At 42.5% G+C, this 22,509-nt stretch overlaps 3 protein-coding genes across 3 annotated transcripts; 2 read left to right on the plus strand and 1 right to left on the minus strand.

Annotated features, from left to right (window-relative positions):
- Positions 1-1,878: 1,878 nt before the first annotated feature.
- LOC133961292 (ceramide synthase 2-like) lies at positions 1,879-16,062 on the plus strand. The gene is made up of 11 exons (XM_062396381.1): positions 1,879-1,990; positions 3,235-3,411; positions 6,539-6,656; positions 8,873-8,991; positions 9,377-9,434; positions 9,712-9,762; positions 11,190-11,282; positions 11,966-12,094; positions 13,127-13,233; positions 13,926-14,082; positions 14,166-16,062. Exons 2-11 carry the CDS (start codon positions 3,236-3,238, stop codon positions 14,364-14,366), a joined length of 1,209 nt encoding a protein of 402 aa, XP_062252365.1. The 5' UTR covers positions 1,879-1,990; position 3,235; the 3' UTR covers positions 14,367-16,062.
- A 393-nt stretch (positions 16,063-16,455) lies between these two features.
- On the minus strand, positions 16,456-18,582 carry LOC133960955 (kelch-like protein 23). Its single transcript, XM_062395846.1, has 3 exons — positions 17,551-18,582; positions 16,968-17,379; positions 16,456-16,877 (listed from the first exon to the last, which is right to left on the minus strand). Exons 1-3 carry the CDS (start codon positions 18,515-18,517, stop codon positions 16,574-16,576), a joined length of 1,683 nt encoding a protein of 560 aa, XP_062251830.1. The 5' UTR covers positions 18,518-18,582; the 3' UTR covers positions 16,456-16,573.
- A 185-nt stretch (positions 18,583-18,767) lies between these two features.
- On the plus strand, positions 18,768-21,067 carry lsm7 (LSM7 homolog, U6 small nuclear RNA and mRNA degradation associated). The gene is made up of 4 exons (XM_062396356.1): positions 18,768-18,851; positions 19,084-19,174; positions 19,313-19,384; positions 20,633-21,067. The coding sequence occupies exons 1-4, from the start codon at positions 18,846-18,848 to the stop codon at positions 20,773-20,775; spliced, it is 312 nt and encodes a 103-aa protein (XP_062252340.1). The 5' UTR covers positions 18,768-18,845; the 3' UTR covers positions 20,776-21,067.
- The last annotated feature ends 1,442 nt before the right edge of the window (positions 21,068-22,509 follow it).

The following is a 22,509-nucleotide window of genomic DNA, read 5'->3' on the forward strand; positions in this document are numbered from 1 at the left end:
GATAAGTCATCATGACAGGACTTTAACTCTACAGCGCCACCTGCAGGTTGACATGTGTAGTTTTGACTGAAATATCTTACAGATGGGTTTCCATGACATTTGGAGCGCATTTTCACTTTTAATGCAAATTGTTTTCATCTGCTGAAGCCCCCTTGTGGCTGCAGCATGGCACAGGGTATTGGCCAGATCAGTAGCTGGCTTATGCAAGGATACAGCTCCGCCAACCTAATTTCACACCTTAACCTAGACCATACTGCAGGTCACACCGAGAACAAAGTGCATTCAGTCGTAGAAGGTAAGAGCAAGCTTTTATCGGAGAGGAGAGGATGGTTTAAGGGAGCAGAGCTGTACATGGTAACAGAATACAGCTGTGTAGGTCATTGAGACTCCACAGGGAACATGAACGGGCAGCGGGGAATCCAAGTTTCTGAAAATTTCCATAAAAGGTTTATTAATGCAGACCAGGTTACTTTTACACATGACTTTAAGTCGAACAAATTCAAAGTGCTGTTCTATATGTGCAGCAATGATTAATATTTAGTACCTTATCCATTGTGCTGCATCTGTGGATCAGTTGTTGTTATTGGCTTTAAAAGAGGAAATGAACTCACTGGCCGTCATACTCGTTTGAAAACCAATTTTCCCCTCGTTATACCAATTATGCAGCAGTTATCCAACATACAGACGCAGACACACATGCACTCATGTACACACACACACACACACACCAAATCCCATTGAGGCATGTCTGGGCACATACACAAAACAACACCAGCTTCCATGTGAAAACCTCTTTATAAAAACACATGGTCTCATTTCAATCCATTCCTGATTTTAATTTTGTGCATTTTACAAAATATTGTAGAACGTTCATTATATTCACACTGTGTTATTTTTTCTCTACATAGTACGTGTGTGTGTTTTTTGACTTTCCACCAGCCTGATAGACAGATTATAGTAACTTCTACTACTCCAGACGGTCCACATTCCTCCTGCAGTTTAAAAATCACAATCATGTCTCGCAGATGAAACTGCATGGAAGTAAAAAGGGGTCAGGCAGGGTGTGTCATTATTGTCTGCACTTTAGTGTCCCTACACTTTTATGAAGTAGTGAGTTCATGGCAAGCACTAGCTGTGGCATGTAAAAAACACAACAGGCTTGTGCAGCGATAACAGAACACACCCAGTTTAGGGACATTTCCCTGCCATTAGTTTAGAGATGGTATCATCATGGCGACACACTAAAGCCTGTCAAGATGGCTTATCAGGGTGTCACATATACACCTCTCTGTGACACCCTGATGAATTGTATCAGTTAAATATTTCCATTACGCATGTCTTTCTGAAGCAATACATTTCAAAAAAAGGAAAATGTCATTTAAACAGAGTATATAGGTAAATTATACCTGAGTTAGCAGCAGGATGTAAATGAAAAGCAAGTTGTCACATTAATATGATCATCATAGTAGATGTGATATATATGAGAATATGTGATATATATGAGAATATGTCATATAAGATGATGATGATGATGATGATGATGATGATGATGATGATGATGATGATGATGATGATGATGATGATTGTGGTGGTGGTGGTGTTGATGATAATGATGCTGATGATGATGCTGCTGCTGCTGATGATGATGATGATGATGATGATGATGATGATGATGATGATGATGATGATGATGATGACGACGATGATTGTGGTGGTGATGGTGATGGGGATGATGATGGTGGTGGTGATGGTGATGGGGATGATGATGGTGGGGTTGTGGTGGTGATTATAATGATGATGATCTCTCCCCCCCCCCCCCCTCCCTCTCTCTCTGTCTGTCTCCGCCCCTCAGCAACAGCAGGAGCTGGTTGCGTCAAACACGCTCCTCCTCCTCCTCCTCCTCCTCCTCCTTCTCTCCTGTGTCTCCCCTGAACGCTGCACATGCCCCTCACCGTCATCATCTTCATCACCATCAGAGGAGCGCAGACAGGTAACCGCAATGTCGCACTGCTTCAGCGGAGGCTCCTCTCTGCTCTCTGACACACTCTATAGATCCGTGGAGGTTCACGGTGTTGTTGAGGTTGTTCATCAGGATGTGAAGGAGGAATTCCTCAATGCGCTTTCTGGGTAGCCTCGATTGTTGGTTGCAGTTTGTGTGTGTGTGTGTTGTATGTTGTGTGTGGAGGCGTCTGTGAACCCTATGATGTTTGTTTGTTCGTTTGTTTATTTTGCGGTTGCGTGGAGGATCTGACACACTGTTATCATTGTGTACAACCGGGCGTGTGTGAGGTCCTTGTGTGGTCCTTGTGGGGACCTAGTGAAAGGGTTAGCGGGAGCAAATAACTGGTTCATTATTTATATCAATTTAATGTCCCCTGAAGTTGTCAAGAGAGGACTGTGTATGCAGGTGTGTGCGTGCCCGCGCGCGTGTTTGTGCGCGCTCTCATTTTTGTTTCCTCTTTTGTGGATAAACACAGACCTTGTCAGGACCAGCGACCTCATGGGGACCAAACCTCGGTCCAGCTGAGCCAAAAAAACTTAACTTCACCGGTGATTTGTGGTTGGGTTAGGGTTAGGGTTCGAGTTAGGTATGAATTTGTCATGGTTAAGGTTAAGGTTTTGGTTTGGCTCAATGCAAAGTCCTTATAAGGATAGCTGCACAAAGCTGTGTGCGTGTGTGTGAAGTACTCCTTGCATGCATGCATTGCTGAGTTTATGTGTATTTGTTGGATACTAATTAGTTAAATGACTGAAAATAAGCAATTTATTGTTTCTCTCATTTTCCAAGCAAAGCAAAAAACGTGTAGCATGCAGAGCCTCGGTTTTCCTCAGTCACAAACTATTATAAGAGTCTTTGGGTTCAGGACTAATTTATAACCTTGGTCTGTGGGAAATTATAATTTAAGTTCACTTCTTTTCTGATATTTTATAGACCAACAGTCAAGATAAAGATATAAAACTGCTGACGAATGTGTGAACAAAGGCCAGCTTCATTCCCTTTAACATTTCATCTTTAATTTCAAATCTTAAGAGTTTCAGCTTCTGTTTTGCACAAATATTAATAAGCCATCAATGTTTCAAGAGCTTATGGTGTTGAGGGAGTCCAGCAAACAGTCAAACAAAAACACTGTTCTCCTCCTCTCCTCTTCTCCTCCTCTCCTCTCCTCTCCTCTCCTCTCCTCTCCTCTCCTCTCCTCTCCTCTCCTCTCCTCTCCTCTCCTCTCTTCTCCTCAGGATGGAGGCCCTGTTAAATGAGTGGCTGTGGCAGGAGAAGTACTGGCTTCCTCCTGGTATCCGCTGGCGGGACATTAAGATGAAGGAGGAAGACGGACGCTTTCCTCTACCCAGGGATCTCATCTACACCTTGCCTCTGGCCTTGGCCTTCATAGCCCTCAGATATGTCTTTGAGAGGTGAGATACTACTGCCTGATCTCGGCTGGACCACGAAATCACAGCTTAATCTCACTTCCTAATTGTTTTCATAAACTTTGACGCGTGCTATGCCCCATTTACTGGAGCATCAGTTTGTGAATATAGCCATTTTCAGACATGAACTAAGGATAATGTCCTCAAGGGGGTCAAGGCTTTCACCGGAGTTTGCCTTCAAGGAGATTCTCCACTCAGATGAGTTCACAACAATACAGACATCTCTGCAGCATTCAGGCGAGGGATGGTGAAGCATACAGGAGGAAGGACTGTGGAAGTCACTCGTGTGTGTTTACAGCACTAACTCTGGGGTCTGCTATTATCACCAAAAGCGCTTGAATTAAGCAGTTGCTCTAAATTTACATCTTTGTGGGCGTCTCCTCCATATTTGGCACTTTTTCGTCCCTTGCCTGTTAAAGACATCATCAGTGTGTCCACTTGTTTGCAGTCAGACCTCAGGATAATCTCCTGCTGTATTCTCACATGGGCTCATTCTGACATTATCCAGATTTATTATGCGGGGGCTGGCAGGAGAAACTCCAGAGAATTTCCTCTGCAACTTACTTAGACATTTGCATTCTCACATACAGCCACTTCAGATATTTTTTGAGATTATCCAGAGTTCTCTGCAGGTCTTATTGATGATAGGCCTGCAAGCTTGAAATGAAGTGTTACAGTTTTATAAGAGTCCGTTGGAGTCAAGTGTGATGCTGCTGTTTGGATCCGTCGCCACGTGAAAGAAAACATTTTCAAACATTCATTTCCTCTGATTTAATCTCATGTTGTTTTACTGACTGGCTGATTTCCTGCGTGTAAAACTGCTTGTGTGGCTCAGGATAATGACTCCTCTCCTCTTCATTAGTCCTCAGAGTGCATGGAGGCTGCAGATCAGACTTGCAGCAGGAGACCGGCATCATGAGTAGACAGTTTTAGCTGCTGACAGTGTGAAAACCCTTTCCCCTCCCAGAGGGATTGGACTGTACTGAGCAGATAACAAATGTGTGTGTGGTTTTAGAGGAAAAGGAGGATAGCTACTGTGATATGTGGCTGATGGGTCGAGAGAAGGTTAAGGAGAGCTTTTTAATGTCTGCGACAAACTGATAAAACAACAGCCTATGAAGCCTTTTATAGTCTAAACAACCAGCAGAAGTCAAGAGATATAAAGACAGATGGGAAAAGGCTAATGTGAATCCCCAGTTGTGCTTTTATATGAATCCTGCTCCTGAAGCATCGAGAGATTTCATAGTTAAACGTCAAAGCAAGTCTGTGGTGAGGATAAGAGGGAATTTAACCGTATCCTCTGCAAGAGATGGGGACGAGAGGCATGACAAAATGATGGGATTGGTTTCTGAATATTTGCGGAGTAGCTTTGTAAAAGTAATTAATAGCATTTAAGGCTGCAAAGATAAAAAGAATATACATTTATTCAACCTTCATATATTTTAGATTTTCTAGTGTTTTTCTATTTATTTTTTGCATTCGATTGTTGATTTGTTTTAACTATATATATATATATATATATATATATATATTGTTATGGCACCTTATAGGGTCTCAAATGTAATAATGTGCTGCTATTCTTGGTCTTACATGATGAACTGCATTTTTGACTGTTGGTCAGAAGATTTACGACATTTTATAAAGTCACCTTGAGGATTATATTCTGATGGGCAATAATCTTTAAGTGCAGCCCTCGCATGACACTTGGGTGATGCACGTTTCCAGGAACAACTTGATTCACCTGAGCACATGGAGGAGATTTTCAGATATGTGATCATTTGATGACAGTGCATTTTCTCTTTACACCTTTATCACCTTCCTGCATGTGTGTATAAAAAAAAAGATGGCGGGATGCTATTGAACTGGAAAATGAATCATATATATTGAACCCCCAACATAATGATAATTTACTCATGGTATAACACATTTCCGAATCTCATTATATTGAAAGCAATACCCACAAACAAGTCCGAAATTAGTCATCATTATTTATACAAATCGTATGCTTATACATTAGAAACAAGTAGTTGTGTAAGCTCATGCCTGTAAAGCTGTAAGACCCAACCTTAGAGTCGGCGTGCCTGCAGATTTAGAGTTACTCGTTCTGCTGGTAAGTAGACAGGAATTGGAATGATGGAGACAATGTGCATGAGAATATGAGGGATGGACTGATAGACTTGTTTTTGCAAGCTGTGCCCTTATCAGCTATCTGTTCAAACTACGTGAGCATGTTTGGCTGAAAGATTAGTGCTACTGTTTGATTTAAAGCTGATTGTCATGTCGCCCGGTTGCTCGTATGAGTGGTAACATTCGTTCAGTCCGGATTTAAACATTTATTGCAAAAATGGGAAAACAGTTATGCTCCATTCTTTGGATGTTCCCTGGATGAGCTAAACAGCATGCTTAGATAGAACAGGTGCAAAACCCTCTAGTGGGCATGGCAGGCCAGATACATTGGTTCAAGATGAACACCATTTACTACAACCATTTTTGATGGTAAGTGCTGAAAGGCGGAGACTGGGGTGGTGGAGGTAAATTGCCGGCAGCATGATCAGTGAGGAGGAGGTCATATTTAAAGTGTGTGTGTGTGTGTGTGTGTATGTCTGTGTGTGTCTGTGTGTGTCTGTGTGCGTGTTATATGATGTTGTAACCTGATACTGTGTTTGTCTCTGTCAAAGCTGTCCTGACCTTCTCATTCTCTCTGGTCTCCCCCCTCCCAGCTGACTTCAGGGAGATTATCACTGAGATAAAGTTACTGTACACACGTGATCATGCACCTGCACAAGCACACACACACGCACACGCAGATCAAAACATCTCACCGGTATACTTATACACTCACACACATGCAGATCAAATGTCTCTTGATGCCATATCACTTAATGACAAAGGCCGCTGGGCAAATGTCTCAGTGTGTCCCATAGGAGCGACTCCACGGGCTGTCGGCAGCAGAATAATGAGCTATCTTGTGTCATTACTGTGCATTTTACTGTGATAACAACACACTGGAGAGCTGTTGACCTCACACTAATTCTATAATCTATCTGAGAAAGACTGGTTGTTTACGTAGAAAATGAATTTCCCCTCTCTCTCCTGGTCTCTGTCCTCTCAGGCTCGTCGCAGTCCCGCTCAGCAGAGCTGTGGACGTGAAGGATCCCATTCGGATCCGAGCTGCTTCCATCCCGAAGCTGGAGACCTTCTACAAACAGAACAGTCGGCAGCCATCGCAAGTTTGTATTTTAATTCCTCCTTCCCTTCTTTAGCTGATGACGGAAAATCCCTCTTGTCTCAAAGCAGTAATTTCCAACACCCGCTTTCCGACCAGCACCTGTGATTAAGACGTTGCAAACACGTGAATAAACTTTACAAGTAGCAGCAAAATGCCTTTCAGATGTTTCCCCCCCAAATTAGCCTCTTAGACTAAATACAGGCAGCCCGATCTTGCTGGGAGCTACTTGTTAGTACTTTACGTTTAATTACTAAGTACTTCACATTTTTGTCCAAACAACCTCCTCTGCATAATTCGGACGTGTAATATTCTCTTAAAAAGAAAATTGAATTTACATTTTTGTCGTCATTATTTTCAAAACCCAAATTATTAGAGTTAGACAAATATGGATTCATTCTGAGGTAATTCTTAAAGCAGTAGAAAATCACAAATAGAAATCATTAGTTGAAACAATAAGTAGAGAGGAGGATGCTGATGTAACTATAGGACTTCTCTTGCATGTGGATGTGTTTTCATTGTCTCAGAACAAGGATCCCTTTGAAAAGAGAAGGCAGTCTCCACTGAGCTTCAGTAAATTCATGAGTCACGCTGAGGTAGATAAGTGGAAGATGTGTGACGAAGGTAAAATGATTATTCAACACAGGAATTTTGGATGAGTTGTGTAAGGTGTGTTTACTGTGTCACTTTCTAATGTCACCGTTTCCTCCTTTGAAGCGGCTAACGATAAAAGTAAATGAGCCTCCTTTCCTCATACCAGTCAACAGGTGTGCACCAGTAACAGAGGTGTTAGGTTCACATGGGAATTCTCCGCCCTTCGTGTGGCGTTGTGTCTCTGCGAGGAGAAGCCGGCTTTTGCTCCTGTCCCGACAAGATGTCACTTGATTTGTTAAGTGAAAATCAACAGCTCCATGAGAGCAGATCTGTGCAGTGGCCCTGTGTGGATGCATGGATATGTGTTTATTCATTGTTTTTTGTGTGTGTCGACTTATTTCCAACTCTTCCTCAACTCGCAGCAGCTCACGTGTGATTCTTCTGTTGCTCCATGTTAATGTCAGGTCACAGATACAGGAAATCGGATACCCGACCCGAGACCATTGGGACTCGTCGGTCAGGTCGGGCTAGGACAAAAACTTTGGAATGAAATCCTGGTTTTAGTCTGGCTTGGTTATGTGGGCTTGGATATCTACTTTTATTTTTGAAACTGCACGTTCCAGTGATCAGGGGAAATTTCAGGGACGGGTTGGCACACACAAAAATACCTGAATGCCTTTTGGGTTCAGGTCGGGTTCAGGTCGGATTCAGGTCGGGTTCAGGACGGGTTCGGTTAGTTTCCTCTCAGGCTCAGACGAGCTGGGACAGAAAATCGTGGCCTGAGCCGTCCTCTACCACACATAGCAAATGCAGCAAAATGAAAATATTTTTGTTGTTAGTTCAGGCAGCTCGGGCTGCGCTGCTCCAATCATGTGACACACATCATGTGACATACCTCACTCTCCACAACCATCTGTAATACACACCCTACTTATTAGGCTGTCTAATTAAGCAGAGAAAATGTCTTGCCCCACTGTTGCGTCAGCGTTGCTCTCAGTTGCTCCATCCCCTCAGCATCCACCTGTAGGCTCCCACTGGGGAGTTACAAGTATTTACTCCCATCATATCTATGTAATCTTATCGGGGGAGTGATTAAGTCGGAGCCTCGACACCAAACACTAAACCTGTTCGACTCTCGCTATAGCCATTTGAACATGAGTTGTCTGACTGAGCTCTGAATAACACACTCTTCATTCAGTACAAAGATTCTTTCCAAGGTAACACAACACTGGTTGCAGAAAGGGAAAGCAGACAGCGTTATATAAACAGTCATCTGGTTACAGGCTCATCAGGTCAGAACAAATTGTTGTTCTATCAAGCACATGTAACATCGGAGGAATGGTCCATGTTGATGTTGGACAATGTGCTGCTTGTGCTTGCTAATGAGTTTTCCTGCGATGATGTTAAAACTCAACTGACAGAGAGATCAGCATGTTGCTCCGGCCCACTGATAAATCAAATGTGAAATACTGCATCTCAGACAGTGAGGGGACAGGTCACAGCTTTGCCGAGTCTTGAATCAGGATGAACATGTGAAAAAAGGGCTGCATTCACCCTGAACCCACACCTGATGTTTAACCATGTGTGTGTGTGCGTGTTTGTGTGTGTGTGTATATGTCTGCTCAGAGCGAGCTGCTGAGTCTGGGGAAGCAGTGTGGCCTCTCTCAGAGAAAAATACAGACGTGGTTCAGACACAGACGGAACCAGGATCGACCCAGCAACACCAAAAAGTTCTGCGAGGCCTCGTGAGTTCTTGACCTAAACACATCAATGAAGCTGCAGTGGGTTAAATGTTTTGGAAGGGTTCACGAGTGGATTTGTAGCTGAGACGAAACATCACACAACTCAAACTCTTATTGTGTAGATATGATCACAAACAAACAGCAGGAACTGAGTCATTTTTTGAAAAGGAAACTTTCTGTATTTGAATCACCTCCTGTTTCAGATGTTAAGCTTCAACTGTTGCTGCTGCTAAATTTGTTTATATTGTTTTGAGTCATCTATCCTTTTAAAACTGAGGCAAATTTTCACATTATATAACATTTATATGTATGATCATCTTATATTCATTAACGAATTATATCTATTCCTTAATGATTATTTTCAGTCTCTAAAACGTTATCTCTGCAGTTGGCGCTTCGTCTTCTACCTGTTTGCATTCACCGCAGGGCTCGCCTCTTTACTTAATGTAAGTCTGTTGGTCGCCTGCTTCTCATCTCACACATTAACATGTTCATGTCCTGAATTGCACTTGTGAACAATGTATTCAATGTCTATGAATATAAATGTGAGGAGGTTGTTTTTGGATGTGAGTATGATGGATGTAGTGTTTTATATATATACTCTACATGTAAGTGTTTCATAATCCTAAACCTATATGTCCATTGTGAATGACCTTCTGTTTCCTCATGAGGTTTAAATCATGTCCACGTTACAACTGAATTATTGTTTCCTTGATTCTGCAGAGTGCGTGGCTGTGGGATCACAGAGAGTGTTGGAGGGGATATCCCAAACAGGTGAGCAGGAAGCACTGGGATATGAGGGGAAAGTTTTCTTTTAAAAACAAGTTTGGTAACCAAATGATGTCAACTGAAGGGGATTTGTGTGATTTACATCAAAGAGTCAGTTAGACGTGGATATTCTGTTCTGGAATTTGTTTACAACAGAATTGACTTGCATCATTTTAGCTGGAAATGTTTTTGGGGATTAGTTAGATGTGTTCAATTGAAAATGAATGATCATCAGTCAACTAGAATTGAAGTAAATAGAGCTCATATACCTCTCCCAAGTTCCAACAGTCCCCTTAAACTCAATTAGGCCTCAGGATGTTTCACATACTCATAGATATCAGTTCCCTAAAAGAGACAGATTTTAATCATCAAGATCGATGAATTATTCCCTTGGATATTAGCGAAAATGTCGACCCCTGCACAATGTTAAAGCAAAAGGGCAAAAAATCCTGGATCCTCCCTTTAAACTTTAATGGGTTCTTCTTGGACCATGTGTCAACCAAGTTTTGTGAAAATTCCATCTCAACACTAATGCTAACAAAAAGTCAGCAGAACAGACAATAGCTGGGCGTGAACCAACATAACAAAGTCTTGAGTCTCCGCCACAGATCTAGATTTCTATCACAGATTGGTGAGAGCTCTCCATTCACCCACTAACACTCTCTCCATTCTCCATTCCTTTCACTTTCTTTACAGTCGGCCCGAATGCTTCTGTGTTTCTAGATGTTTTCCCCACAACTTATATCTCCGTGCTGATGACAGTTAGGTATGCCTGAGGGTTAGCATTCCTCAGGGGAGACCTGCCCTCTCCTGAGGGGTCATGACCACAAACGGAAAAAGAAAAAAAAAAACAGTAGAAAAGAAAAGTGCAAAGCCACATATCTCTCTATCTGCTGTTGGACTGATTACAGCTCCTGCAGGCAATTCTGCTGCTGACCTTTTGTCCTTTTCTGAGCACTGTGGTCTCTGAGGATGTGTTTTCGGGGGTTAAACGCCTCAGTCAACTTCCTGTCATTGTGTTACTGTGACAGGAGTCACAGTGAGTGCTCCGTGCTCTGCAAGAGGTGTTTGGATTTGAGATAGCACACCACTACTTTCTCTGAATCAAAACACTTCCAGATTTAGCAGTTAAACTGTTTTGTTTAAGTCTCTATAGGAATGTTCAGGTGTTTTTTTTAATCTCACCATCCAGAGCTTTGGAAACACTGAACTGTGCATGTTGAAGGGGCCAAAATCAGTTCCAATGTCAGTTCATTCCATTCTTTTAGCGTTCACAAAATGCAGTGAGACAGTCCTGCTGCGCAAAAGCTCCAGGAAACTTCCACAATGGGTTTTCCTGAGGCGACGCAGATGTTGGAAATGCTTTTGCTGCAGCCACATAGCGCTGCACGTAGACTCTGGCTCATTGATTCTCTCCTCCTCTCATTTTTCAGCCCGTGGCCGAAGCTCATTACTGGTATTACATCCTGGAAATGGGTTTCTATTTGTCGCTGCTGATGTGCGTCTCGGTGGACGTCAAGCGAAAAGTGAGTGTGATTTTCCAAATCATGCACAACCACACACACACGCACACACGCACACACACCGCTGAGTAACATCTACTTCAGTTTCCTCTGCATCTTCTCTTCATTTTAGTAAAATAGTCAAACCCTAAAAAAAGCTAAATATCATCACCTGCTCACTCAGTGTAATCCAAACCCTGTTTTTCTCTGGCCTGATTAAAGTTAATACGGATTATGTGTTGGATTATCTGCTGTTACGTGGTAACTTTGAGTACTTTGCGTTTGCAGGATTTGAAATAAAACACAGCAGAAGATGAAAACACAGCAACTATTCAGGAAACATTTGCTGTAATTGCTGAACCTTGTTTTTCAAAGGACACCTTCAGCCTTTTGGGGCATTTTTTGAATTTACTGAGCGCACAGCCCCCTTGAGATGTGGCATCTCATTGTTGAGGGGGTCCTATCAACATGAAGGCAAAGAAAAGGACGCATGTGAACACACAGCCAACAGGATTTCATACGTTGCAAATATACAAATACAGACCACTCGCTCACCCTCTCCCACAGACCTCAGCTGCTGTACGACAACAACAGCAACCACAACACATTTAAAGAAAATGAAGCATTTCGAGAAAATACAGAAAAAAAGACTAAGATTACTCCAATCAGAGGAAGCTTTGTCATGCTGTGTGATGTGTGTGTTCCAGGATTTCAGGGAGCAGGTCATTCATCACATCGCCACCATATTCCTCATTGGTTTCTCCTACTGTGCCAACTATGTGAGGGTCGGCACTCTGGTGATGCTGGTGCACGACTCCTCTGACTTCCTGCTCGAGGTAAAACACCAAGCTGTAATTTTCAGAATTTACCCATGATGCAGCTTTTCCATTGTAGACAGGTGTACTTTATAAGTTGGAGGAAAAGAAAGGAGGAAATACTGTACTTCATTGGAATAAATTTAATTGTGCAAAGCTTTAACGTTTCAGAAAGGGATGTTTTCTTCCTTTTACAACTCTACTCATTACACCCCTGTGTCTGGTATAACACACAGAAAAGCATTATGGTCTGTGCTAAAAATACCCTTTAGCTGTAAAATAATTCTTACCTCCTCTTCGCCCGCTGATACAACTGGCCCATTGTTTCTTGGTTATATGACAGTGATTGTCTTGGTTGTCACATTTCACTGATAACATCTGAAAAACCAAGATTGCCAGCATGATGTCAGCGCTGGGGAAATATGTGGAGCTCATTATGTGAGCACAGACGTGACTCGGTGTCGTCTGGTGTCTGATAAGTCATAGAGGGACAATAATGTGGATTTCTAATCTCAGTCAGTGACTCCGCATAGGCAGGTATATGTTTCTGATAATAATATCTTAAATAAAGTTTTAATAAATCCCACTGTGGCCTTTGAAAGTCTATTTTCAACCTATCTGATTTCATAATTCAGACGTTCAGATGATAAGCTTCAGAAATCGGAGGAAAAGCTAAACATTTCATTTGTCACTTTTGTTGCTACTAAAGCTTTGACTCCAGGTTTGAGTTGTATATTTAGGATATAAACTGTTCCATTGCTCTCATTATTAAATTAAACATTTGAACATTTAAATAGAGGAGAAAATTCCTAAATAATAACAAATCCAGACTGATTGAAATCTTAGGGTAGGTACTGGAGACAGACAGCGAGATTATCGTGAGATGATTGTGGAATGTGCTTAAAATCAAGGGCATCCCAACGGGGAGGAACCCCAGAGTCCCTTGAAACATTCCTGCTTGAAATAGATTTAAACTCTTAATACAGTAAGTAGTCAAATTTTCTGTGATTATTTATTCTTAACAAGAACTTTGTCTTTCTTTTCATACACAAGTCTGCTAAGATGTTTCACTATGCCGGTTGGACAAGGACGTGTGACTCACTGTTTGTCGTCTTCGCCCTCGTTTTCCTTTACACGAGGCTGGTGGTGTTTCCTAGCAGGTAGGACATTTTACTGTACATCTTTTTTGCAGTTGCGTTTGAATCAGAGTATAATTATCCTTGCAGAAATATTCAACTAGATTTTTAGTGAATTTACAGGAGAAATTACGTGGTAAGTCCACCAGAGGGCACTGACGAGTTGATTTGTCCTCTGTCAAATGTCCACCAAGTCAGAGACGTTTGATTGATTAAAATGTTGATTATATATGTTTATTTTTTTTACGAAATTGTATTGGTGCAAATTCTTTTAGATTTGGAGTTGGATTGCTGTTACCCATTGTTGAAATGCTGCGTCAAACAAGTCATATCACACATTACCTCAAACTTGCTAAATTGTTTATGTTGTGGTCATATGGTTAAATAACTAGTTTAAAATGACCAGGCAAAATGTTTTTGTGCTCCATCATCCACCATCACGTTTTCAAACATGTTTTTTCTCGTCTCTTCAGTCTGAACTTGTTGTGGATCTGCTCCTTTGTTCTAGATCATCACCACAGTGTGTCTCATATTTCCAACATGCATCTTCTCTCTCTTTCTCCCACAAACTTCACATCACCAGTTTACACAGAGTTTAATTGGTCCTTCGAGAAACAGCACGTCGGAGGTCCAAATGCTCTCAACTTCTCAAGTGTTGAACTTCACTGGGAGCAGGTCAAAGCTGACTGTGTCTTATCACTGTTCCTGTTGTACAGAGTGGTCCACACAACCCTGGTGGTGTCTTCAGAATTCTTCCAGCCCTTCTTCGGTTATTACTTCTTCAATGCTCTGCTGTTAGTGCTGCAAGCCCTGCACGTCTTCTGGGCGTATCTCATCCTGCGCATGGTCTATAAGTTTGTGTTCTCGGGCAAGGTAAGAGGAGCACATTGTTTAAACAGCTCCTTATGGGGCGTGGGATTACAAAATTGTTCATCATCCTTTACTTTTCTGCAAAGGTGGAGCGTGATGTACGCAGCGATGAAGAGAGCGAAGTGGAGGATGAAGAGGAGGAGCCTGAAGAGGAAGGGGACGGATGCAGCTGGGAGCAAAGGAAGGGTACCATCAACTCCAAACTGGCATCACTGGCGAACAACTGTGTCCTGAACAACCTGACCCACCAGAGGAATATAAACAGCAGACTGCCTAAAGCCAGATAGTGGAGAACCCCCCCCCCCCTTCTCCTTGTCCACCAAGCCTCACTGGATAACCAGTTGTTTCCCCCATCGCTGATTGGAAATGAACTTGTTTGTGATGTATGATACACACATGTGGCTTGTGAACACATCACAAGGTCCATTGAAGATTTCCGGGTAGGTCTGCATCCTATTTATCTTTAAAAAATAAAGAGGGCAAATAAGCACCGATGATTGTAAATCTTAGGAAGACACACCATCATGACTGTCACCCTGATTTTGTAAATTGGCAAGACAAAGAGAGAGTAAAAATAAGTTTTATGTCTACTAATAAGTGTTGTTTTCCAGATTTTATAAATTTTTGTTTTCATTGAAGGAAATCAACTTGTTTGTAAATACCTAAGTGTAGAAACTCCGCTATGATTCTTTTATCCTTTCTTTGGTCAACAAGAGAAACTGAATATTTTATACTAATTCAAGCTGTTATCTAATATGTGTTATAACTCGTTTTAAATTAAAGCTAGAATGAGGTAGTAATGCACTCTCCCCAACCCAGCGCTTTCACATGCACATGATGTTTGATTGTACTGAGGCTGTTAAAACATTGATTGTAGTAAAGTCGACAAACCACTTAATAGAATATTTTTATGAACCATTTACCCAAAAGATGTTTATCTTGTTTTAATCTGTGGCGGAATCCATAAAAGTTCCTTAGGAATACAAAAAAATATTTTTAATGGCATGGTTTGACTTGCTCCCTGGATTTAGCGTGTTATGTTCAAGATAGATTTTAGAAGAGATGTGGCGCCCCCTTGTGTGAAAAGAAGAACATATCTTACTAGAGACTGAACTCCCCCATGTCTCAAAATGATGCCTTTGGGGGAAAAAGTACCTAAATCAGGTGTATGTGTGTGTCTGTGTGCGTGTGTCTGTGTGTGTGTGTGTGTGTTTGTGTGTGTGTGTGTGTGTGTGTGTGCGCGCACGTGTGTGTGTGGCACCATGAATTCTCAAAGATGCCTTGGCTGCTGTTTTTATACTGTTCTGTTACGAGCACTCGATATATGACGCTCCGTTTGCTGGTAGGATTGTGTTTACTGGACAAACACATGGACCAGGCCTTACTGTGACTAGTTTCAATGTTACTGAGCTGGTGGTGACACCTGGTTAAGCCATGATAAAGACTATATGGGAAAGACACAAGGGAAATGTTAGATACTTTGGGTGGTGAAGTTGTCTCTAAAGGTCACATAGTTTAAGGCTCAGATGAAGGAAAACCTTGTTAAAATGAAAAGATGTAGTTGTTTTTATAAAAGCTTGTTTTTATACGATTAGACAAACACTAACACTTTACTTGGAAAGAGGGATTGTTTGGTTTTACTTTTCCAACACACTGGAACCACGAGCTGACATCAGTCATGTTATATAATATGTACATAATGTTGTTTGGCTCCAGGTTATCAATTCACTGCCCTGCACGTCCACTACCATAAACCAAACTGGTACAGGAACTTAAAGGGCTGATCCACTGAGTGACACACCTGTGATGCCACAAAGATACTAATATTTATTACAAAGAGAAATATTAAGTGCATCACCAGAAAATGTGAGGAGATATATCATGTTTCCATCTTTTGAGTTACATTTGACTGTTCTCTTGTGATTGTACAAGGATGCTCTGTTGATCTGTGGAAGGTTTTAATAAATTATATTGAAGAAATAAGCACTGGTCCCTTTCTGTTATCTTGAATATCTTATTTCAGTCCATTTTTTTTTTTTTATTTTGTCATGTTTTTGGGTTCTCTCTTGTACCTCCATTACGCCCATATACTTTCTTCTAGCTTTCCTCATGAAATTGTTATCATAAGAACGCCTTGAGAGAATCTTTCCAAATTCGGCACAAATGTTCCCTTAGACTCATGGATTAACCGAGTAGATTTGGGTGGTCAAAGGTCAAAGTATAAGGTCTCAGCGGCCTCACAAACCATGTTTTTGTCCTCTTGAACATATAATGAAACTGATTTGATTTCAGTGGTCTAAGGTCAAAGGTCACAATGATCTCATATGAGTCTGGGCAAATAAACATGTATACTGAAACTGCACGAGTTGGTGGCAAGATGGTTTTCTTTATTTCACCGAGAAATCCCAACCTGTTACAATCTACTACTACTACTTGTTCTCTTCAAGGCAAGAATTGCATTTGTATTATACAGAACTGCACAAGAGTATTTCATTCATGTAATCATTCTCATGGTGACACACCCTCTGATAGGCACGGGGCAGGGTATGGCATCGTCTATCTCAATGCATGTGTCTATGTAAGGGTCCATCAGCACCACATTTGGAAACGCTTTGTTACTCCTCCTCTCGCTGACCAGGTATACCTGACCGCCGACTGTGGTGCAGCCACAGAAGAACTTCCTGTCCAGAGATTTCTCCTCCAGCACAGTCCACTCATCTGTCTCCACATCAAAACGTAAGCTTTGGCCTCCAAACAGGTAGAGGGCACCGTTGAGCTCAGTGGCAACCAGGTCATACCTAGAAAGAGGTTCAAAATAAGGTTCATTAAATAACAAAATGTCACAGCGAAGAAGTGATATGTCCTTGCTTTATTGAAAATCAACTCACCGTGGAAATGGAGAATAGGAGACCACATCCCACTGATCCTCCTTCACCACATACCTCTGAATTCCACTGTACACCTCCCCGTTTTCATCTAGGCCGCACGCCACATAAATACATGACCCCAGAGCAGCAGTGGCCGCCCTCTCCACGGCCCTGACCAATGGGCTGACCCCCTCCCAACCCTCCTCTGACCCCAGGACCAGCCTTTCCACATCAGCCACAAGCCCTTCCTCCATGCTGCCACCCAGGACGTACAGGACTGAGTCCAGCCCTACGGAGCAGTGGCTGTGCCTGGACTTCTGCAGGGCCGGCGCATCCACCCAGCGCTGGTTCCCACATTCGTACATCCTGACCCAGTCCACGCTGAACCACAGCACATCCCGGAAGTAGCCGCCTGTCACAACCACATTATCTCCTATGTAATGAGAACAAAATCAATACTTGAGGATTTCATTGTCCAGTGTGATATGTTTGGTTAAACCTTGTATTTTCAGACTGTGACAATAAAGACACTTTCAGCTGCTCACGTCTTAATCAATTTCATCATCATCTTCATAATTGATCATTCTCGTCACCCAAGCGTTACCTACTGCAGCTACAGAGTACTGTGTGAGGTTCTTCCTCTGCAGAGGTGCACAGCTTTGCCATCTCCCGCCATGAGGGTGAAACTGGTACAGAGCCTGCTGCTCCTGATCGTGAGGTCCACCCAGGACAAAGAGGGTCTCCCTGGCCCCAATCCTCCTTAATGACCTGCCCATTGACCAAGCAGCTGGGAAATGTTCATTCAGCATACAGACGAGCTTTGCTCTGGGGTCAGAGCTCTTCATTCTGGTCAGAAGTTCAGTGATGAACGGTAAAGAGAGAGACTCTGGCCTCACCAGCTCAATGAGCCCCAGAAAGTGTTCTTCTCGTTCAGGGTCAAATGATGCCCAGCGGAGAGTGGCCTCCACGGCCAGATCGTCTTTATTGATGGCCAGGTCATCGCTTGCGAGAAGATCTGCTATGGCCTCCTTGGACAAGGACAGGAAGTCCTCTTCAGCGATGACAGCAGAAAAGTGTGTGAGCACCACCTGTCGTGCAGCGGCGTACAGCTGAGTGCAGCCCAGCCACCAGGCGTAAGCCATCATTTGCAAACAGTTTGTAAGGTGCAGCTCACGCTCCAGGAACTTGCAGCACAGCAGCTGGGCTCGCTCAAGCTGGAGGAAGTCGGCGGTCTCGAGGATCCCCAAAACATTTTCTCTGTCCAACACCAGCCTGGACGTCCTGCTGTGCTCCATCAAAACCCTGAAGGGCTGCAGACACACACCTTTAATTTCCACTTTCCTCTTGCTGCTTTCTACACCGCAGCCAAAGAACAGAGCCCGGAAGTAGGGACTCTGGTGGGCCAGACGCCAGCGGTTGACATAGAAACTCTCACCTTTTACCAGTAGAGTAACATCAGGGATATCAGGATCAGGGTGTTTCCCTTCTACAAAAGATTCCTCCTCGTCTCCAGAGAGAACTTTCCTTCTAAAGCTCTGAGGTGTGAGCTCAATGTCGGCTCTGCAGGCCATGTCCCACCAGTCGGTCTCTGCCTCGTCCTCCTTCTGGTCCAAAACACACCAGCTGCTGGTATAAATAGACTGAGTGTCCCCCTGATATAACAGAAAGCAGGTCAGTTTAAAAACAAATACTTACTGAACCATAAACAGGACAACAGCTTGTAATTCAACACCTGATGTTTCATTTTTTTTTTTTACTTAACCATTTCATCATCTTCTTTCCTGGTGTCTTTTTTTTAAAAGAGTCAACAAACCAGTGACGTCACCAGCAGGCGCTCAACGAATTGATTGGTGGAGCGTTCCCGGGGTCAAAGTTTAACTTCCGTGTCACGCAGCTAACATGGCGGTGAGTTCGTTTTCTCTTCTCTTTCATTCAAACACGTTTTCGCCAGTTCACACACAAACGCACAGAGGGTCTTCTCTCCGCCATTAGTGGTTTGTTGCGAGCACGAGCTGAGACGTATCGCTGCTCCAGCGTGGCTAGCCGAGAGAAGCTAACCTCGGGGCTAGCTCAGTGTTTGTGTGCGGCTAACTCGCGTGTGGCTCCTGTAACAATGTCCCCTTCTCCCACTGTGTAGGATAAAGAGAAGAAGAAGAAGGAGAGCATCTTCGACTTGTCCAAATACATCGACAAGCCGATTCGTGTCAAGTTCCAAGGGGGACGGGAGGGTAGGTGCACCCAGCTTGCTAACAGGCTAATGCTAACATGTTTGTTGTAGGTAACAGGAGCTAACGTTGCATGGTTGAGGTTTGGAACTTTAGTTTGTTTGATCCTGACCAAAGCTCTCTTCATGATGTGTGTTTCAGCCAGCGGAGTCCTGAAAGGGTTCGATCCCCTGCTGAACCTGGTGCTGGACGGTACAATCGAGTACATGCGAGGTAAGTGGATATAAAACATGCGGAACAAGATATTGGAATCTCTGATATCACGATATCAATGTACTGTCGTATGTTTTTGTTGGTTTAAGAGTGTGTAAGCAAACCACATGGTGACAAGCATGAAGTCAAATAACAAAGATGGATTTATGAATAAGAAATATAAAAAAATTAAAGAAACAGTGTAGAAAGATGTCACAACTTCAATTTGGGAGACTCACATTTTCAACAGTACAAAAATTGAGCAACCTAGTGTGATGATAAAGTTTGTATCTTTAATTTGAACCCAGTTTTAACCCTGAACAAGTCATTGCTGCTTTCCTGAATAATGGCTTCATCAGCTTGTAGCCTAATCCCACCACTGAGGTCAGCACTACAGGATACACTATTTAAATGGAAGGTAAACTGATTTTTACACAAGTCTGAAACTTCTTTCAGACATGCACTGAATATCTGACATTTTGTCGAGGGGCTGTATGTGATAACGAAAAATGTGTGAGTCAGTTTCTCCTGACATATTCCGGATCTTTTCAATCCAGCGCCCTATAAAAGGACTGGATAATGTACATGTCAGCCCTTATGACAATACAGCAGTAAGCTGTAATGTCTGTAAAATTCATAGCAAGCAAGTGGGTGGTTAGATGTTTCAAACACGCCACAAAACATGAAACTGGAAGAGTATAATTATCTCAGTATCAACATTGTGGGATGTGCATGGAAGATGCCTTGTAGTATTGTTGACAACACCAAAACATTACAGCTTAGTGCGTAGCTACTTGATGATCTTAACATGCTGCAATTAAAAACCTCACCTGAATGTTTTGTAAATGGTTGTGTTCTTGTTTGTGTCTGACCCCAACAAATGACAAAATGTTCTGTTCATGTCTGTCACAGTATAATAATTTTTCATAAAGATGAAATACGGCAAGACAGGTATATTGTATTGGCTCAAACAAAGTGAAATATTAAATTCAATACAGTTTTATTCGATTAAAGTTTTATTTAACCACAACATAGTATCACAACATATAGACACCTAACTTACTATTGACGAGACCATTAAAATATTATCAGATGGTTTACTTTTAAACCCAGCTTTGCATCAGCACAAGTGACATAATAGTAAATGTGTTTGACTCAGCAGTTGAAAGTATGATGAACAAATAATTGTATGATCTATGTGAAATTACTTAAAATAATGTTCAAGTTTACATGGTGTGTGATTTGTGTCCGTCACCCTTGTGTTTCCAGATCCAGACGACCAGCTGAAGCTGACAGAGGACACCAGGCAGCTGGGGCTGGTGGTCTGCAGAGGAACGTCCGTAGTGCTTATCTGTCCTCAAGACGGCATGGAGGCCATACCGAACCCGTTCATACAGCAACAGGACGGCTAACACCCACAGCCTGTTACCTGCTGAGTGACAGACTCTCACGTTTTTTTGTTGTTTTAATCATAACAGTGATAATGCATACAACAAAGTAATTTCCTGTTGTTAAAATCATAAGTTGATCAGGTGAGGACACTTCACTTTTGTTTCTGTCGGTGTTGTGCAAATGTTCAAAAGATTTGAGTTGTGAAGAGCCTTCATGTTTGGGAGGTGTTGACAAGACTGTTTTCTTTTTATCCAGGATGAGTTAACTTTTTACTATTCTTTGTTTTTGATAAGAAAATAAAATGAAAAAATACGTTGGGTCTTGTAAATTTTGTTCTTGCTTGCTTTTGTATGGCTGGAGAAATAAAAGCTGAAATCTCACCTCATTCTAATAAAACATTTAGTTTTTCACAATTTGATTTCCAGAGAGGATGCTTAAATATCTAGATTTAAATAAAAAAAATTGTGCTGTTTCCTTTTTCAACATCCTGCCACAACATCTGAACAGGCCCATAATATTAAAGGTCTCCTTGCGGCAACATCTCACACATAATACAAGGATGTAGATAACAGGAACAAAAATGCTGCAACTTTTGACCTCTTGTCATGTTGATCTGTTTAATCCTCATCGTACACCGGAAACTAAAGGAATTTATCCTACCAGACCAATAGTGTTTAAAGGGGAAAATCAGAATTTCTTTATCTTTAAGAGTGTTTAGAAGGATAAAGTGTGCGTGAGAGGGAGGGATAGAGGGAGAAGATAAGCCATTCAAGCCTGTGTGCACACCGACAAAGAGACATTTGTGGTAACAACTGCTTTGGGGGGAGGTGTTTTAAGCAGGGTGGAGAAATATTGTGAGCAAACTGATTTAGTGTTGTTTCTTTAGGGGAGTTGTCAGGAGATTTCCTCGTGTTTGCTGTTGTATACAGCATGTACACATATGTAAATGCAGTTTGGTTAAAGTTGCATGTGAATCATTTGAAATTAAATGAGAGGCTGCCACTAAAACAATGATCATAGGATAACTACTATTAGATTATTTGTCTGAGGGAAAGTTGCCATCATGCTGTGCAGGGCTCCAGATTTGACATGATTTCAGAAATGTGTGTTGTGTGTTGTGAAATCTTGTGTTTTTACCGGTGTTGTGAGCTCGAAATAAAAAGGTTGGATTCCAGGAGGCTTCGCTCCTCCTCTGCTGCTCAGTCACTGTGTCAATGGAGCAAAGACACACAGAGACCCCTGAGCTCCACTCAGCGATTAAGACCCTTACCCAGTGTTTTCAACACAAATTTGTTGGGTAAACGTGTATCTGGCGTTGGCTGTTTACCAGGAGATACGATGGAAGCTCTGAGGTGACAGTGGAAATGCCTGTACACACCGAGGTGTAACCAGGAGGATCAACACCGATGGGTGGAGGGTCGTCTGGGGATATCTGAAGCCGAGTCGACTTCCTAAAGCAAATTGAAGAAGGCGAGTTACCTGCGGGACGCGCACGACACGCCCCTCCAGGGCAGGTGGAACAAATAGCGGACGTCTCTCTTCTCTATCCCTCGTCGTCCTCTCCATCCATGCATGTGTTCCTGGGTGGATGCTCTGCGCTGAGGACCGCGTTACATGGTGAACGACAGTGTGCAGAGGAAGGAGACAAGGAAGAGGTGAGCGGGTTTGCTGCAGAACATAAAGCCTGTATTGTTGAATGTGCCCCGGTGAGACGCACCGTGCGCAATGAGTTATCCTCAACACAGGAGTCAACA

This window comes from Platichthys flesus, chromosome 9 (assembly GCF_949316205.1).
Source record: "Platichthys flesus chromosome 9, fPlaFle2.1, whole genome shotgun sequence".
Classification (NCBI taxonomy): domain Eukaryota; kingdom Metazoa; phylum Chordata; class Actinopteri; order Pleuronectiformes; family Pleuronectidae; genus Platichthys; species Platichthys flesus.

Coding starts and splice junctions, on each gene's coding strand:
- LOC133961292 (XM_062396381.1), top strand. CDS start 3,236: ATGGAGGCCCTGTTAAATGAGTGGCTGTGGCAGGAGAAGTACTGGCTT. Junction 9,763..11,189: donor GGAGGGGATATCCCAAACAG/GTGAGCAGGAAG, acceptor CTCATTTTTCAG/CCCGTGGCCGAAGCTCATTA. Junction 12,095..13,126: donor CCTCTGACTTCCTGCTCGAG/GTAAAACACCAA, acceptor TTCATACACAAG/TCTGCTAAGATGTTTCACTA.
- LOC133960955 (XM_062395846.1), bottom strand. CDS start 18,517: ATGGCCTGCAGAGCCGACATTGAGCTCACACCTCAGAGCTTTAGAAGG. Junction 17,380..17,550: donor GTACTCTGTAGCTGCAGTAG/GTAACGCTTGGG, acceptor CTCATTACATAG/GAGATAATGTGGTTGTGACA. Junction 16,878..16,967: donor TCCTATTCTCCATTTCCACG/GTGAGTTGATTT, acceptor ACCTCTTTCTAG/GTATGACCTGGTTGCCACTG.
- lsm7 (XM_062396356.1), top strand. Junction 19,175..19,312: donor GTTCCAAGGGGGACGGGAGG/GTAGGTGCACCC, acceptor TGTGTGTTTCAG/CCAGCGGAGTCCTGAAAGGG. Junction 19,385..20,632: donor TACAATCGAGTACATGCGAG/GTAAGTGGATAT, acceptor TTGTGTTTCCAG/ATCCAGACGACCAGCTGAAG.